The sequence below is a fragment of the Dipodomys merriami genome, unplaced genomic scaffold (assembly GCF_024711535.1).
Source record: "Dipodomys merriami isolate MVZ:Mamm:240054 unplaced genomic scaffold, mDipMer1.0.p SCAF_7, whole genome shotgun sequence".
In the NCBI taxonomy this organism is placed as follows: domain Eukaryota; kingdom Metazoa; phylum Chordata; class Mammalia; order Rodentia; family Heteromyidae; genus Dipodomys; species Dipodomys merriami.
The window spans coordinates 6,170,261-6,188,159 of record NW_027206290.1 but is presented as its reverse complement, the minus strand read 5'-3'; the positions used below and the strand labels follow the sequence as shown (position 1 = coordinate 6,188,159).

General features: G+C 34.9%; 1 protein-coding gene across 2 annotated transcripts in view; it reads right to left on the bottom strand.

The window, feature by feature from the left end:
* Window positions 1-17,899, bottom strand: part of Msh4 (mutS homolog 4) — a 76,333-nt gene that overhangs the window by 18,795 nt on the left and 39,639 nt on the right. For both annotated transcript variants that reach the window (XM_070007310.1, XM_070007309.1), the window contains exons 10-15: window positions 16,291-16,355; window positions 10,945-11,114; window positions 6,835-6,971; window positions 5,296-5,399; window positions 3,390-3,514; window positions 981-1,181 (exon numbers count right to left, since the gene is read on the bottom strand). In XM_070007310.1, the coding sequence (XP_069863411.1) occupies window positions 981-1,181; window positions 3,390-3,514; window positions 5,296-5,399; window positions 6,835-6,971; window positions 10,945-11,114; window positions 16,291-16,355 (802 nt within the window). The remainder of the gene's footprint in view (window positions 1-980; window positions 1,182-3,389; window positions 3,515-5,295; window positions 5,400-6,834; window positions 6,972-10,944; window positions 11,115-16,290; window positions 16,356-17,899) is intronic.

Genomic DNA, 17,899 nt, shown 5'->3' with positions numbered 1-17,899 from the left:
ATCCTCAGGCTCTACATTTCATCTCAATTGAGGTAACCAAAGAGTTTCAAGACATTGACAAATTCCTAGAGGTGGACAGTGAGAGTATAGATCTAAATCCAGCTGTCGTTGAGAACTATTGCATTAGGACAAAGCAACTTATCTTTATTTCATAAAGTCATAAAATTTAAAGACACAGGAGTTTGAGACACTTAGTTTTAAGAGACAGGAGTTTAATTATAACTCTAAAACTGACATGAGCCATGTCAGTCCATTTACATGTGCATGCATGCATATATGAGTAATATTGTAATTGTTATCAGTACCTCCTCAAGTCAAAGAAATGTTTCTTAGCCTAGTGTTATAATTTTGGGAAAATTTCATGAGGTTATCAAGGCATTAGCTTATCCTACTCATTTTACTTTTTGTTACAACAAAGTTTATTTATGAATCAGAAATAATTATATTATTCCAGCTAATAACAATTCATATATCAATAGTTATAGTAAAGAAATTTCTAATTCTATAATATTCCATAACAAAATCTGTTTGGAAATATATAAGAATATAAATAAATATAATATATAAAACTAATAAATGTGGAAATGAAGTCCAAATTAGATATAGCTTACTAAATCCCCATAGTATATCTATATAAGAAAATCTGCTCAAAATTTTTCTAAAATTAACCAAACATTTGAACCTAAAAACTAGATACAAAGCTGGGCCCTCGTGGCTCATGCCTATAATCCTAGCTACTCAGGAGGCTGAAATCTGAGGATCGCTGTTCAAAGTCAGCCGAGGAAGGAAAGTCGGTGAGACTGTTATCTCTAATTAACCATCAGAAAACTGGAAATGGCACTGTGGCTCAAGTGGTAGAGTGCTTGCCTTGAGCTGAAGAGCTCAGGGACAGTGACCAGGCCCAGAGTTCAAGCCCCACACTGACAGAAAAAAAAAATAGATACAAAACATTTGGAGAGAGCAATAAAAGCATCACTTACCAATCTGGGCCATAATCTGACAAAGAGCTATTTGTTTTAAATATGTGGACTTTCCACTCATATTTGGTCCAGTTATAATCAAAAAATTACTTCCTTCAGTAATATAGGTATTATTAGCAACAGGTTTTTCCAAAGATATTTTTTCAAGAATGGGATGCCATCCCTGCTTGATTGCTAAAGTATCAGTAAACTCTGGCCGAACTGGTGGAAAAAAGTTCAGAAAATTAGTATATTTGTATCTATTTTGTTATGTGTGTACTATGTATATCATAGTTATTTTATTAGGGTCAACTTGGGACAATTCTTTAAGGTATTATTTTACTCAAGTCTTACTGGAATCCTCTAAATTAAAATATAGAGAAAGATGAGGAATTATGTCACTTACTTTTGTATCCCAAATGCCTTGAAATTGTAATGTTTATTGAGTATTTCAATCAAGATACTCTCTTGAAATTTCTTATCCAAATTAACATATTCCAGCATGAAAATTAAGGACGAGTATGTATTAGTTATGATTGAATAACTGATATTTTTGTTTCTTGAGTGCTTTTTGTTTTGTTTTTGGTTAGTCATAAGGCCTGGGAGCTGTCTCTGAGATTTTCTGCACAAGGCTAGCACTCTACCACTTTGAGCCACAGCTCCTGTTCTGGTTTTCTAGTAGTTAACTGGAGATAAGAGTCTCATGGACTTTCCTTCTGGAGCTGGCTTTGAAGCACAATCTTCAGATCTCAGACTCCAGAGTAGCTAGACTTACACGTGCAAGCCACCAGTGCCTGGCATGAATAACTGTATATTTAATGACATTAAAACATTATAAAATCAGTAGTGGTATGACATTTCCAAATCTAGTATGTTAATTTATTTTTATGAGAAGTATCTTATAGAGAATTTCTCATATTTCCATATTTTAATGGAAATGCTAATCTTTCCATTACTTTCCAAATACTAACCTTTCCTTTCTGGGCTACAAAGCAACTCATAAAAATTTCCAATTTATATAAATTAAAGAGAACCAAGTATACATTGACAATATTTTTAAATAACAAATAATTACTACCGAATTCCAAACTGACTTATTGTACCTTAAATCAAATTTGATATAGTTATTAAAATGAAGTATGAATGTAGAGCTACAATCAGATTTTTTGTTCTAACTCCTAGAGAAATACCTTTTTAAACTAAAATTTAGCCAGGCACCAGTGACTAACACCTGTAATGCTAAGTACTCAGTTGACTGAGATAGGAGGATTGTGTTTCAAAGCCATCCTGGGCAGGAAAATCTGTGAGACTTTTGCAGAAGTAGATTTGTGGCTCAAGTGGTAAAGCAACAGTCTTGAGAAACAAAATATGGGACAGTATCCAGGCCCTAAATTCAAGCCCTGTACAATCACACATACACAACAAAAGTACAACTTAACGCATGGGAAAAAATCAACTTCAAAAATTTTATAATTATTAGAAACAAATGATCAGATTTCTATGGCTAATATGTAAGGTAGAGAAATAAGTAACAGAGGAGAAGGATAAGAGAAAAATAAAACACTACATACTGGTAAGATGTACAGATAAACTTGAAATTGTTCATTTTAAAAGCAAGATTAATTAGAGAGAAGCTTTAAAAGTATTTTCAAAACTTCATTATAGTTTTTTAATTGAAATATTATACCCCTCAAACTAAAATGTAATAATGTCAAGTCTCTTAATAGTAAGGAAATTAATATTAGAAATCCTTAAGGTTAGGTTGTGACCCCTCAAAGAGATATAAAATATTTAAAAGTTTCATTCATAAAATACCACTGAGAAGGTATTTCTATTACAAATATGGACATATGGAAAAAATCTCTATAAGATATTTCTCATAAAAATAATATACTAAATTTGGAATGTCATGTCTTATGTGGTTTTAATCCTATAGTAGTCCTATAGATTAGCATGCTAAATAGATAATAAATTGGATAAAAAAATGTCAGGGGTTACTTTGATTGAAGTATTCAGTTAACATTACAAAATTACTCTATATTTAAATTCAAGAACTATATACAGGCTTGAGACACAAAAATAATGGATATATTTCCTCATTTTACCTTGCACACATCTAAACAGCTAATATATGAAAAGGCAGAATTTCTAGTGGGTATTAAGATTTGGATCTGAAGCACTGAAATCTTCACCAAGGAGACAGCTCTGCAGTCTTTCTTATTTGGAAAACCTTTAAAATTTCTGGCAATATCTTCATTGATTTATCAGTTTCTGAATGAATGAAATTTTGAGTTTTAAACAACGCTTTTCTGTATTTTGTATCTTATAGCTAAGAGACTATGTAAAATATGCATAATTGTTTTAAATATATATTTGACTAGAATACAAACTTTAGTATGAAATTTGTCTATTCCAAAGAAAGTAACTTACCATAGTCAGAAAGAGTACAGGCATGAGCAAATGACAGTAGCATGTCCAGCATTGACACAGTGTCGGAGAGTTTATATAAGCAATGAATATGTTCATATATCTCACCAAGAAGTTTACACACTATCCTGAAAGTACAATTTTGGTAAAACATGTGACAATGCTTTTTGTTTTGAAGGATACAAAATGTAATTTTAGAATAATATTAAATTCATTTCCTGAGGTAAAATAATATTGAGCTATACACTATAAAATATATCCATTACTCAAGTTATCTCATTTTAATAAGATGAAGAAATGGAATCTTCTGTTCAAGATCATAACTACTTAGTGACAACACATTTTCTGGTGTAGTAAAACTGAACTTTAAAAATGACTGCTTTAGCTGGGCACCGGTGGCTCACGCCTGTAATCCTAGCTACTCAGGAGGCTGAGATCTGAGGATTGAGGTTCAAAGCCAGCCCGGGCAAGAAAGTCTTATCCCCAATAAACCACAGAAAACTGGAAGTGGTGCTGTGGCTCAAGTGGTAGAGCATTAGCCTTGAGCTGAAGAGCTGAGGGACAGTGCCCAGGCCCAGAATTCAAGCTCCATGACCCCCCCCCAAAGGACTGCTTTTATTATTAATGAGACCAATCTTTATTAATAAAAGGCTGTATTTTATAAAAGATAAAAGTTTCAGCCAGATTGGTGGCTCACACCTGTAATCCCAACTACTCAAGAGGTTGAGATCTAAGGATCACAGTTGAAGCCAGCATGGACAAGAAAGTCTGTGAGATTCTTATCTCAAATTAATTGCCAAAAAAAAAAATCTGGGCCAGGTGCTGTTGGCTCATATCATATTTGTAATCTTAGCTACTTAGGAGGCTGAAATCTGATGGCAGTTCAAATCCAGTCCAGGCAGGAAAGTCCATGAGACTCTTATCTTCAATAAACTACTCAGAAAAGTCTGGAAGTGGTGCTGTGGCTCAAGTCATAGAGCTCTAGCCTGAGCAAAGAATCTCACAGACAGTGTACAGATTAAGTTCAAGCCCCATGTCTAGCACCAATATAAATAACAAGCAAGCAAGCAAACAAATAGTTTCAAAGAGGCCAAATCGCACTTACCCTGTTCTTGAAAAGATCTCATCTGCTAATAATTTTACTTTTGCAAACATTCAACTCAACACAAAAAGTGCTATATTTCTGTCTCTCATTTCTCCTTCCTTTCTCGTCCACTGCCCACTCCCATATCCACACACATATCAGAATAACATAATCACTTAACTTTTTGGTGGTCAGGGATTCATGCTTGCTAGATAGAGGCTCTACCACTTGAGCCTTGCCTCCAAACATAATTAGTTGAGGTTTTATATAGCAGGGTTACACTGTTATATAATGCAAAGGGTTTTTCCCCCTTCCTTATAATGATAAATATATAAATTGGCTATGTATTATTGTCTACACCTTCGACCTATTTTGAAAGCCTGGCTTTTCTCTTTACTGTTTTAGCCCAGCAATTCTAAATGTTCTATTCCTTCTAACTGTATTGCTACTATTTCATGAACAGAAAAAGAATTGGCATGATTATGATGTTGCTCTTGAAATACCAGGGTATGAGAAGTCTAGGCCTTACAGATTACTAGAAAAGAATAAACAAAATAAACTCGATATAAGTCCATGATATTCCAAACACTACATCACAGTGTTATTCACATTTCAGAAGTATTCATTATCATGGATTTTGTTTTTTGCAACTAAATTTGCCCTGATGCTTCAGTAAGGTTCAGTGCTCCACATCAAAATGATAGACTTCCTTTCCTAGCATTAATAGTTTGAAAATAATCTATAATCAGACAAAAAGTTAATTAAATTTATCACAGTTCCTCAAAATAATTTAATTCAATATTCAGATACTTCAAATGATCTTACATGTAAGTCATGTGATAAATTTCTCGCAAAGACTCTTGGCATCTTTCATTCATTTTAAGTAAATCTGCTGATGTGAAGCTATAAGAATTTTTCACTTTAGAAATCTGGTAGGAAGTTAAAAAATAAATGTCAAGATATATGCATATGCATGTGAAATAAAATATATACATTTATATAATCAAAATATAAGTATGTAGGCTAATTATTAAATATTCATATACAGTATTGTGAAAGAGAAAAAGAAGTTTACCCCAGACCATTCAACATGAGTATCTTGATAGATTTTAAAAGAGCCCTATAAGAATGATGTACACAACCTGTATCATAATTATCAAGTGATATGGATAACAAACATTAGTAAACCTCACTTCATATTGGACTCCTGTTTCAATCCTTCTCACATATCCAAACTCCAATCCTTAACACCTTTATGGAGTTTGCTTAATCTGGCCTATATTCCTTGGTAATTCTATATTATGTGTACACATATGTATGTATGTGTATATATATGTCATTTAACTTGCATACATAGATACATGAAACCCAATATATATAAACTTTGTTTATATATGCTTGCTTTTATTAAAAGATGCTCTTTAAAAACAAAAAAGGCAAGGTTAGTCTGGGTTAAATTTTCCCACACTATGCGATGGGAATGTGGCTTAGTGGTAGAGTGCTTGCCTAGCATGCATGAAGTCCTGGGTTTGATTCCTTAGTACCACATATAAACAGAAAAAACTGGAATTGATGCTGTGGTTCAAGTGGTAGAGTGCTAGCCTTGAGCAAAAAAAGAAGCTCAGAGATAGTGCCCAGGCCCTGAGTTCAAGCCCCAGGACTGGGAAACAAACAAACAAAAAAACATTTTCCCATGCTAATATACTGTGGAGGAATAAATAAATATACAGGAAAAAGTATTCACATGGTCCAAATGTTTGGGAAATGCTAGTTTTAAAATGTTAAGTAGATTTTCTTCTTTGGGATTTTTCAAATCTTTAATGAGCAAATATGTCTGGAGAGCTACCTAAAATAAAAAGTGGAAAGATGGGCTAGGAAGGTGGCTCAGTGGTAGAGTGCTTGCCTTGCATGCATGAGGCTCTGGGTTCGATTCCTCAGCACCACATAAACAGAAAAAGCCGGATGTGGCGCTGTGGCTCAAGCGGTAGAGAGCTCGCCTTGAGCTGAAGAGCTGAGGGACAGTGCCCAGGCGCAGAGTTCAGGTGGACTGGCAAAAAAAAAGTGGAAAGATATTTTCCTAATCTCTTTATCAATATTACTTTTTGGACTTAATTTCTTCATTTACTTTATCTTCTCAAGCTAAGCTCCCCCAATGTGGGTAACACTGAGTTTGATTTTTCTCTGAAAGTGTTTATAACTCACTGTAGATGGCATAGCTGCTAGGTGGCAGGAAGGAATAGAAGAAAAAGTAATACATAGAATACTCAGAAATTTGGCATGTAAAAGTCAAGGAGTGGTGAAAAAAACGTGTTAATTTAACTGAAACCTCTAGAACAATTATTTCCTAACCACTCCAGAATGAACCTTGATAAATTCTGAAGGAAGTTGATCACTGGGGAGTGCTGTACAATCTGTAGTCATCTGGATGAAAAATCCTCGAGCGGAGCTAAAACTTGTCCTTAGAGGAAGACTGTACTTTTCTGCAAGTTGTGATATCATTCCTAGTGTCCAAAACAAAGAAAAAATAAGAGAATTTTTATGATTAAATTGTTCTTTTTTATATCAATCATCAAACAAATTTTTCTTATTATTTTATAGGTAATAAGAAAGTTAGTGTTACTTTAACTATTAAAATATTTGATGTCAAAAAGATTTGGTGACTCTTCAGCATCAGTGACTTATGCTTATAATTCTAGCTACTTAAGAAGGTGATATCTGAGGATCCCAGTTCAAAGCCAGCCTGGGCAGGAAAGTTCTTGAGACTCATCTCTAATGAATAACTCCAAAGCATGAAGTGAAGGTGTGACCCAAGTGATAGGACACTAAGCTTGACCAAAAAAACCACAAGGACACTGCCCAGGCTCTAAGCTCAAGCTCCGGAACCAGCACAAAAGAAAAAATAAAAGATATGGCCATATCCTTCCTCGAAGAATAGAAGGGAAAAGGCATTCCTGATAAGCATTTTTTTAACAAAACTAAATTATACAAATAAAAACTAAAAAGATTTCATACTCTAGGTGAGGAATGTTATACGTTTTTTGTTTTCTTATTTGCTTTTTGCAGTATTGGAGTTCAATTAGGTAGGTGTTCTACCACTGAGTTACACCTCCAGCCTTTGAAATATTAACATTTGATATATTATTCATTCTAGTTTTTAATAACAGAATATTTACATGAATGATTGCAAGAACTAATTCAGAATATAAAATTCCTCTACAAATATATCTGATTACAGAAAATATTCATAAAACTTAAGAGATGATTCCTAGAAAAAATCCAACTATTCCAAGTTAATTTCTAACTTCCCACAATATAGTTATATGTTTGTATTTCTAATATAATCTCGATTTTGAACATTACCAGAAAAAGAATAACATCTTTACTACTCAAAACATCTTCCTAGGGGCTGGGAAGGTGGCTCAGTGGTAGAGCGCTTGCCTTGCATGCATGAGGCCCTGGGTTCAATTCCTCAGCACCACATAAGCAAAAAGATAAAAGCCAGAAGTGGTGCTGTGGATCAAGTGGTAGAGTGCTAGCCTTGAGCTGAAAAGCTGAGGGACAGCGCCCAGGCCCAGAGTTCAGGCCCCATGACGGGACCCAAAAAGAATCTTCCTAATTTTCCTGTTTTTAATCATTTCATATTTCATCATTTCAGTAATAGAAATCTCACTTTGACCTAATTGCTTCATTTTACCATGGACATAATTAATCCCTATCAATTTTTCTTTCAATCCTTGCATCTTACTCTTCTTGTCTCCCATATACTGCTATCACCCTAATTATTGTTAGGAAGGTAATAGTATTAACTATGTTAATAATATCAACCTTTTTCCTGCAGTACTGGGTTTGAATTCAGGGTATTCCACTAGGTAGGCAGGTGCTCTACCACATAAAGCCATACCTCAGCCATTTGCTTTTAGTTGTTTTTCAGATGGGGTCTTGCTTCAGATACTGCTAGCTCTGGTCTACTATTTTCCTATCTATGACACCTGCATAGCTGGGATTCACTTCCACTCCTGGCTTGTTTTTCAAGATGGGATTCTGCAAACTTTTTCCCTGAGCTGGCCTCCAACCACAATTCTCCTATTATAGAGTAGCTGGAATTGGGTACTAGTGGCTCATGCCTGTAATCCTAGATACTCAGGAGGCTGAGATCTGAGGATCATGGTTTGAAGCTGACCTGGGAAAGTCTAGGAGATGCTTATCTCCAAGAAACTACTCAGAAAAAGCAGAAGTGGTGGTGTGGCTTAAGTGGTAGACTGCTAGCCTTGAGCAAAACAAGTCTAGGGCCCAGATTCAAGGCCCAAGACTGGCCAAAAAAAAAAAAAAAAGAGTAGCTAGAACTACAGGTGTATTTCTCCACAACTAGCTAATGCACAACAACTTAAAGTGGTCTTCCTGCCCGTATATCACTTAGTTTCATCGGTTTTTTTTATCATTATTATTGTTGTTGTTGTTACTATTACTATTATCAGTTTTACTCCACAAGGGAAAAACATTTCAGTACCTCTACATTCTCCTGGCCGGTGGGGAGGGAGGGTACACATAAATGCTACTTCCCTCTCTACATTTTTGTTCTTATCTCTTATTAGTTGTGTAAAGAAATGTCATATTCTATCCTTACTCATATTTTGAGGTCACCTTAATCCTCTGTGCTTCAGTTTATACTACTCTGAGTGAGTAGAACACCTCCTCAGGGTATTCTATCTACTATAAACTTTCCCTTCCTCTATGGAAGGCCCTCCAGTGACTCTCTGACTCCTCTAACCTCTATTTTCCTTCATGTATCTTATATCCATGTGAAATTACATGATTCTTCTGACCGATACCTATTGATTATTGATACATGTATATTATACAACATACATGTGAATTATGTGTTTACTTCTTTACTGTCTGCCTTATCCACATAATACAAACTATAAGGACAGGGACTTTAAGTCACTATGTATTCCAACTATTCAGATTAATTTCCATATATAATAAGAGTTTAGTAAATCCTTGTTAAAAGAATTACTAGACTGCAAATAAGGGAAACCATGGGACCTATTTTTCTTTGGGTCTGGCTTACTTCACTTAATATAATTCTTTCCAAGTCTTTCCTTTTCCTAACAAATGGGGCTGTGTCATTCTTTCTGATGGGGGCACAGAATTTCCATTGTGTGTGTGCATATATATTTCACATTTTCTTGATCCATTCATCTACTAAGGGCATCTAGGTTGGTTCCATATCTTAGCTATGGTGAATAATGCTGCAATAAGCATAGTTGTGCTGGTAGCTTTAGTATGACCTTGTTTGTGATTGGGTAAATGCCCAAAAATGGGACTGCTGGGTCATAGGGGAGCTCTATGTGGAGTCTTTTGAGGAACCTCCATACTGCTTCCCAGAGTGGTTGAATACTCCCACCAGCAATGCAGTAGGGCTCCCTTTTGGCCACATCCTCTCCAGCATCTGTTACTAGATTTCTTGATTACAGCCATTCTAACTGGGATGAGGTAGAATCTCAATGTTGTTTTGATTTGCATTTCTTTTATGGCTAGAGAAGTTGAGTATTTCTTCATGTGTCTAATGGCCATTCTTATTTCCTCTTCAGATAAGTCTCTCTTTATGTCTAGGACAAGCAGAAAAGGTCAAATGCTATGTATATATGACCATATAAGATGATGCTAAGCAAAATGAACCCCAAGATAGGGACACAGGAGATTTATCTTTGCTGCTGTTGTTTTTAATGTACTTATAATGTACTATGTGATTTTTTTGTTTCTTTTGATGTTCTTCCCCTACAGTATAACCCCTGTTTTCACTGTATTTGATTCCAGTGCCCTGCATCTTATATATACATTTTTCTAAATTAGGGAGGGGAAAGGAAATAACAAAATGCTGAAATAAGGATACAGGTGGACCTATTGTAGCAATGAGATGTATAAGACACTATGTTAAAAACAAACTTTAAAACTTCTGGGGCACGGGGGTGAGGGGGGATGTAGAAAGGTGGGGAAAGGAGTTGGGGAAGTAGGGAGGGAAGGGATGGTAAGGGGAAAAACAAGGGAAGGGGTAACAATGCTCAATAGGAAATGTACTCATTACCTTACTCATGTAACTGTGAAGCCTCGGTACAGTATCTTTACAATAAAAATATATATTAAAAAAGAAATTGGAAAAAATGGAATTACTAGACTGGCTCAATGGAAAATTGAGTAATGATAGCCCTGTATAGTTCATATAACTGACACAGTGTTGTATGAAGGTAACTCCCTATTTAAATTTAGAGAAAAGATACACTATAACATTTGACATTTACATTTTTTTTTAAAAGTGAGGTTCCTTAAGTATCAATTAAGAGCAATTAGCAGTTTTATGATTTAAAAAAAAAACAATGCATAGCTAGTTGTTTATCATCAGTGAAAAAGCATAGCATGTACTAATGATTGTTTTAGTCCTAAAAATACAGAAAATATTCTCAGATAAATTACCTGCTATGTCATCTACAATCTCTGTATAGGTTCTCCTAGCAATATCAAGAAATTCATTTATGTTAGACCTCACAGCATAGCACTTCTGAGTCCTCATATTCAGACATCCTTTCATGTATCTTGCATCATCATTGATAACTGTTTTGATCTTCTCAAGTATGATCCCAAACCTAAAATTAAGGTTAAAAAAAATCACATGTAATAAGTCAAACAGCTACTTTCATTTATAATTTGAATCATAGTTAATGATAGTAAATTTTGTTGAAGGTTATTTGAAAATAAATAATAAATACTTATAATTATGTAAGTTAGAGCTAGGATGGTGAAAAGAAACTATTTCATCAGTAAGGACTATTCTAAAATAATATGACACCATTAAATACAGTTCTAAAATGTATAAATATATCTTCCAGATTATACATAACAGACCATTTCTGTGAGTAAAAATTAAAGAATTATAAATTATTCTTGATGATCATTCTCTCAAACACTTCACACTGCCTATCAAGAGTAGTGTTAGGGATCCTAGAAGTTAATGGTCTAGGAAATTTGTTTAACAGGATCCTAGCAGAGAACTTCCCAAACATGCAAAAAGATAGGCCTATTAAGATACAAGAAGTGTTTAGAACCCCAAATAGACCAGACCAGAACAGGACCTCCCATGATCACATTATAATCCGCACAGGATCAATTCAGACCAAGGAAAAGATCCTTAAAACTCTCAAGAAGAAAAGATCAATCACCTATAAAGGGAAACAAATTAGAATCACCTCAGATTTCTCAACAGAGACAATTAAACAAGAAGAGCCTGGAATGATATATGCCATGCCCTAAAGACAAACAACTATCAACCAAGAATACTGTACCCATCTAAACTCTCCTTCATAACTGAAGGCCAAATAAAAACCTTCCATAGCAAAGAAAAACTGAAATGACATATCTCCACCAAACCAGCCCTACAAAAGATACTTAAAGATGTCCTACACATAGAAAACCAACAAGACCACAATAAAGGCCAAGAAAACACACCCAAACTGAGAATCCAAGAACCATAGGAAGAACCCAGTTGCCGCAGCCCCCAAGAAGGTGAATAAAATGGCAGGAACTCCCAAATACCTCTCAGTCCTAACTCTCAACATTAATGGACTTAACTCTCCTCTCCAATTAAGTGACATAGACTGCTAGTTGGATTAAACAAGATCCTTCTATCTGCTGTTTTCAGGAGCCATACCTTGCCCATAAAAACAAACATATTTTGAAAGTGAAAGGCTGGAATAAAATCTACCAAGCAAATGCCCCCCCCCCCCCGAACAGGCAGGAGTTGCAATCCTAATATCAGATAAAATAGGCTTCAAATTAAAATTAGTGAGAAGAGATAAAGAAGGTTGTTATATACTAATTAAGGGATCTCTCCTTCAGGAGGATATTACTATTTTTAATATCTATTCACCAAACAACGGAGCACCCAAATTTATCCAAAAAACACTACTTTCCCTTAAATCTCACATAGATGCAAAGACATTAATTGTTGGGGACTTTAACACACCACTATCCCCACTAGATAGATCAACTCCACAAAAACTCAACAGAGAAACTGCAGATCTAAATAACTGCATAGGTGAACTAGATTTAACAGACATCTACTGAATATTTTACCCAACAGCATCAGAATACACATTTTTCGCAGCAGCACATGGAACATTTTCCAAAATAGACCACATTTTAGCTCACAAAGCAAACTTGTTCAAATTCAGAAACACTGAAGTTATACCTTGCATTCTCTCAGACCACAAGGGAATAAAATTAGAACTCAACACCAAAAGCCACCAGAGAAAGTCCTGTAACACATGTAGGCTGAACAGCACACTGTTGAGTCTCCAGTGGGTCATGGAAGAGATTAGAAAGGAAATTAAAATGTTCATGATATTCAACAAAAATGAACACACAGTATTCAAATTGTTTTTTTTCTTTCATGCAATTGTTTCTAACATATTTATAAGATGATTTCTTTGTTGCTTTGTATGTCCCTCTCCCAGGGTATAACCCCTGCTTTCACTGTATTTGATGTTGGTATAATTTGTGGAGGGGAAGGGAAAAAACAAATTGTTTAACTAGGGATACAGGCAGACCAATTACAACAATAAGTCATTATGTCAAAAAAGGAACTTTACAAATTTGTGGTTGGGGGTAGGATCAGGTGGGAGGAGTTGGGGGTGTATAGGAAGTAATGGGAAGGGGAAACAAAGAGAAGGCAATAGAGCTTGATAAGAAATGTACTCGTTATCTTGCCCATGTAATTCTGACTCCTCTGCACAAGGATGTCTACTCTCTCCACTTCTCTTCAGTCTAGTATTAGAATGCCTAGCTACAGCAATAAGACAAGATGCAAACATAAAGGGGATCCAAGTAGTGAAAGATGGAGTAAAACTCTCACTCTTTGCAGATGACATGATCTTGTATTTAAAGAATCCCAAGGACTCTACTCCCAAATTACTCAAGCTGATTCAAAACTTTGGCAAAGTAGCAGGGTATAAAATTAACCCTCAAAAATCAATGGCTTTTCTGTATGCCAACAATGAGAAAAAAGTAGCTGAAATTAGGAAAGCAACTCCATTCGTAACAGCCCCACAAAAAATAAAATACCTAGGAATTAACTTAACCAAAGAAGTGAAGGACCTCTATGATGAAAACTTTAAAAACCTGAAAAAGGAAATCAAAACAGAACTTAGAAAGTAGAAAAACCTCCCATGCTCCTGGATTGGAAAGATCAACAATGTGAAAATGGCAATACTTCCCAAGGCTATCTACAAATTCAATGGGATACCTATCAATATTCCAACCTCATTCTTCAAAGAAATAGAAGAGGCAATCCAAAAATTCATATGGAACAATAAAAGACCCTGAATAGCAAAAACTATCCTTAACAGAAAGAACAGTGCTGGAGGAATATCAGTACCAAATTTCAAACTCTACTACAAAGCCATAGTAATCAAAACAGCTTGGTACTGGCACAAGAACAGACCTCAGGACCAATGAAATAGAATTGAAAATCCAGAAATGATCCTACAGACCTATAGCCATCTAATCTTCAATAAGGGAGCTAAAAAAATAGAATGGAAGAAAGACAGCCTCTTCAGTAAATGGTGCTGGCAAAACTGGTTAACTACTTGTAGAAAACTAAGACTAGATCCTTATATATCACCCTGCACCAGAATCAACTTCAAGTAGATCAAAGACCTTGGAGTCAAAGCAGACACTCTCAGAACATTACAGGATAAAATAGGAGAAACCCTAGGTCTCCTTGGCACAGGCTGAAATTTTCTTAATAGAGACCCAGAAACAACAAATCAAAGAAAGGATGGACAAATGGGATTGCATGAAATTGCAAAGCTTCTGCATGGCAAAGGACATAGCTAGCAAAATCAATAGAAAGCCCACAGAGTGGGAGAAGATCTTCACTAGCCATACAATGGTCAAGATCTCATATCTAAAATATACTTCGAACTCAAAAAATTAAATCCCCCCAAAACAAATTTTCAAAGAAACAACTGCCCAATAAATAAGTGGGCTAAAGACATAAAGAGAAACTTCTGTGAAGAGGGAAGAAGGATGGCCAATAGACACATGAAGAAATGCTCAACCTCCCTAGCCATAAAAGAAATGCAAATCAAAACAACATTGAGATACCACCTCATCCCAGTTAGAATGGCTATAATCAAGAACTCTAATAACAACAGATGCTGGAGGGGATGTGGACAGAAGGGAACCTTACTGCATTGTTGGTGGGAGTGTAAAATGTTCAACCACTTTGGAAAGCAGTATGGAGGTTCCTCAAAAGACTCCACATAGAGCTCCCCTATGACCCAGCAATTCCACTTTTGGGAATGATCACAAATGATCACAAACAAGACCACACTAAGGCTACTAGCACAACTATGTTTATTGCAGCATTATTTACCATAGCTAAGATATGGAACCAACCCAGATGCCCCTCAGTAGATGAATGGATCAAGAAAATGTGGTATATATACACAATGGAATTCTATGCCTCTATCAGAAAGAATGACATTGTCCTATTTGTTAGGAAATGGAAAGACATGGAAAAAATTATATTAAGTGAAGTAAGCCAGGCTCAAAGAAACACAGGTCCCATGGTTTCCCTTATTTGCAATAACTAGTATATGTCTGAAACAAGCAGAAAAGGTCAGATAAATTGATGTTAGGTGAAATGAACCCCAAGATAAGGATTCAAATGTTTTTTTTTCTTTCATGGGATTGTTTCTAAAATATTTATAAGATTATTTCTTTGTTGCTCTGTATGTCCCTCCCCCACAGTATAAGCCCTGATTTCACTGTATTTAATGTTGACATAATTTGTGGAGGGGAAGGGAAAAAACAAATGGTTTAAATAGGGATACAGGTAGACCCATTGCAACAATGAGATGTACAAGTCGTTATGTCGAAAAACGAACTTTACAACTTTGGCCAGGGGGCAGGGGTGGGTGGGGTTAGGGGGATGGGTGGTGGAGATGGGAAGGGATGGGAAAGTGAAACAACGGAGGAGGCAACAATGCTTGATAAGAAATGTACTCATTATCTTGCCCATGTAATTGTAACCCCTCTGTACAGTATTTTAACAATAAAAAAAGAGTAGTGTCAGGTCCAGATTCAGAGAAAGAACACATTGCTTTCTGCCCTCAATAAAGGCCAAAGTAACTAAGGGTACACTCTCAGTGTAACAGGAATCTCACAACTGTCAGTAATCAGGTGCAGTGATTATGCAAATCAGAAATCTTGTAGACCTATTTACCTAACATTTTTCTTTATACTGTTTTGTATTTTATATGTAATTAAGTTGGTTTTATTATTAACTTAGTATGTGGCCTTATAGAGAATATAAATCTTGAATCAATAAAATAATTTTAAGCATAAAAAATCTTTTTGTTCAAAAACCTGAGTGTGACTGTTAACAATTTAACATTAATAAAGTTAACCTGTAACTAGCTCCTATTAAATATGCATAACTATTATTTTTGGCTACATTAGGCCTTTCATGGTTTAACAAAGAAAGTATGTTTTTATATGTGTACATTTTTCCATGGTTAAAACATTAAATACTAAATTTGTACGTGAGTTTCAATTTTTATGCTACTCTATCAGTCATTACTGATTAATCAATGTGCTCTTAGTCTAGTTATTCCTCTTGCAAATGAAATTTATAATTAGAATTTTAATGAATAAGTGAAACAGATTCAAGTAATTTTTATCCAAATAGGATTGAAGCTTTTAAAATCAGTGATAATCAGATAGGAAAGAATATCTATTTTATTAACAAGTAACAAAAACCTGTTGTCTTCCAAGGAGCCATAGTAAGCTCTTAATAAAGTTGTGCTACAGTCCTTCAGAGTCATCTATAAAAGAAACAAAATAAAAATAGTTAAAGATAACAAATTATAATATTATTTAAGCATAGTAGTTTATATAACTAATAGTTTATACTTTATCAGATGCTTCCTTGATTCATTTTCTCATTTTTATCTTCACAGAAATATTTGAAGTATTTCTATTTCATAGAAATGTTTTAGGCAAATTGTATTTTCCCATTTTCCAGATTTAAAAGTATTTGGTTGGTAAGTGTAATCCAGTGTTTCATTTTTATGCCTTCTATTTTTCTAATCTTCTAATAATTAACATCCAATTAATAACAGAAGTGGGCTACTGCTATACATTTATTCTCTACATAATTCTAAGATTTGGGCTAGAAAAATGCTTTGTATATTTATAAATAAAGCGATTTCTCCATTCTAATATGCTAAAAGTAGGAAATGAAATTTAATTTTGCTTGATATTATAAGGGATCACTAATTAAATAAACAGAAAAGAGGAGAACTCATAGTTAACTTTACATTTGCCTCTTATTATACTGTGATTTTAGACAATATCTATAACTTTTTTGTTTTGGAACAGAAAATTAATTATACATCCTGATAAAAATTTGAAAGTTCACAGAAACCCAAAGAAAAAACTAAATTGTTCATAGTTATATTACCTTAGTAAAGATACTCTAAAATAGCATATCATATGTACTTCTTTTCCCCCCACTTAATACGATAGCATGAATATGAAGAATTTTTGCAGCAATCCCATCCTGTGAAAATCAAATAGGCACTACTTCTAATAAATGGAGTTTAGTCTAACTATAGTTTTTCACTAATATATAATATAGCAATGGTCATCACCAGAAATAAGACTGGTCAACATTTCTTAATAGCTTTTTCAGACACATTTTCTAGAAGTTGTTTCACAAGATGAAAAGATGTATGTTGCAGAAGCTGGGAACGTAGCTCTACAGTACATCGTGCATTCAGCATATTCAGGCCATATGTTCAATTCCCAGCACTCCCACAAAAAAAATAGAAAAGATGAATGTTGTTAACATTTCTATAAACTAGTCAGATTTTTGTATTCCTACCAATTGTCTAAAAGTTGTTTTATCTTCAAAATGATAAAATCATGCATGAAAGAAAACAAATTTTTCCATTTTAAGGGTTTAAAGATATCAGTGGGGGTCTGGGAAGGTGACTCCTCAGTGGTAGAGTGCTTGCCTTACATGCATGAGGCCTGGGTTCAATTCCTTAGCACCACATAAGCAGAAAAAGCCAGAAGTAGCACTGTGGCTCAAGTAGTAGAGCACTAGCCTTGAGCTGAAGAGCTGAGGGACAGTGCCCAGGCCCAGAGTTCAGGCCTCACAACTGACCAAAAAAAGAAAAAAAATAATATCATTGGGCATAGAAGTATATGTAATCCCAGCTCTTAGGAAGCTGGTACAAGGAGATCATGAGTTAATGACTAGCTTGGACTTCTTAGCAAGACCATATCTCCACAACCAAACAAGAAAGTCTGAAGACATTAAATTCAACAATACATGGTTGTGGACTGAACTCTGTATCAGGGG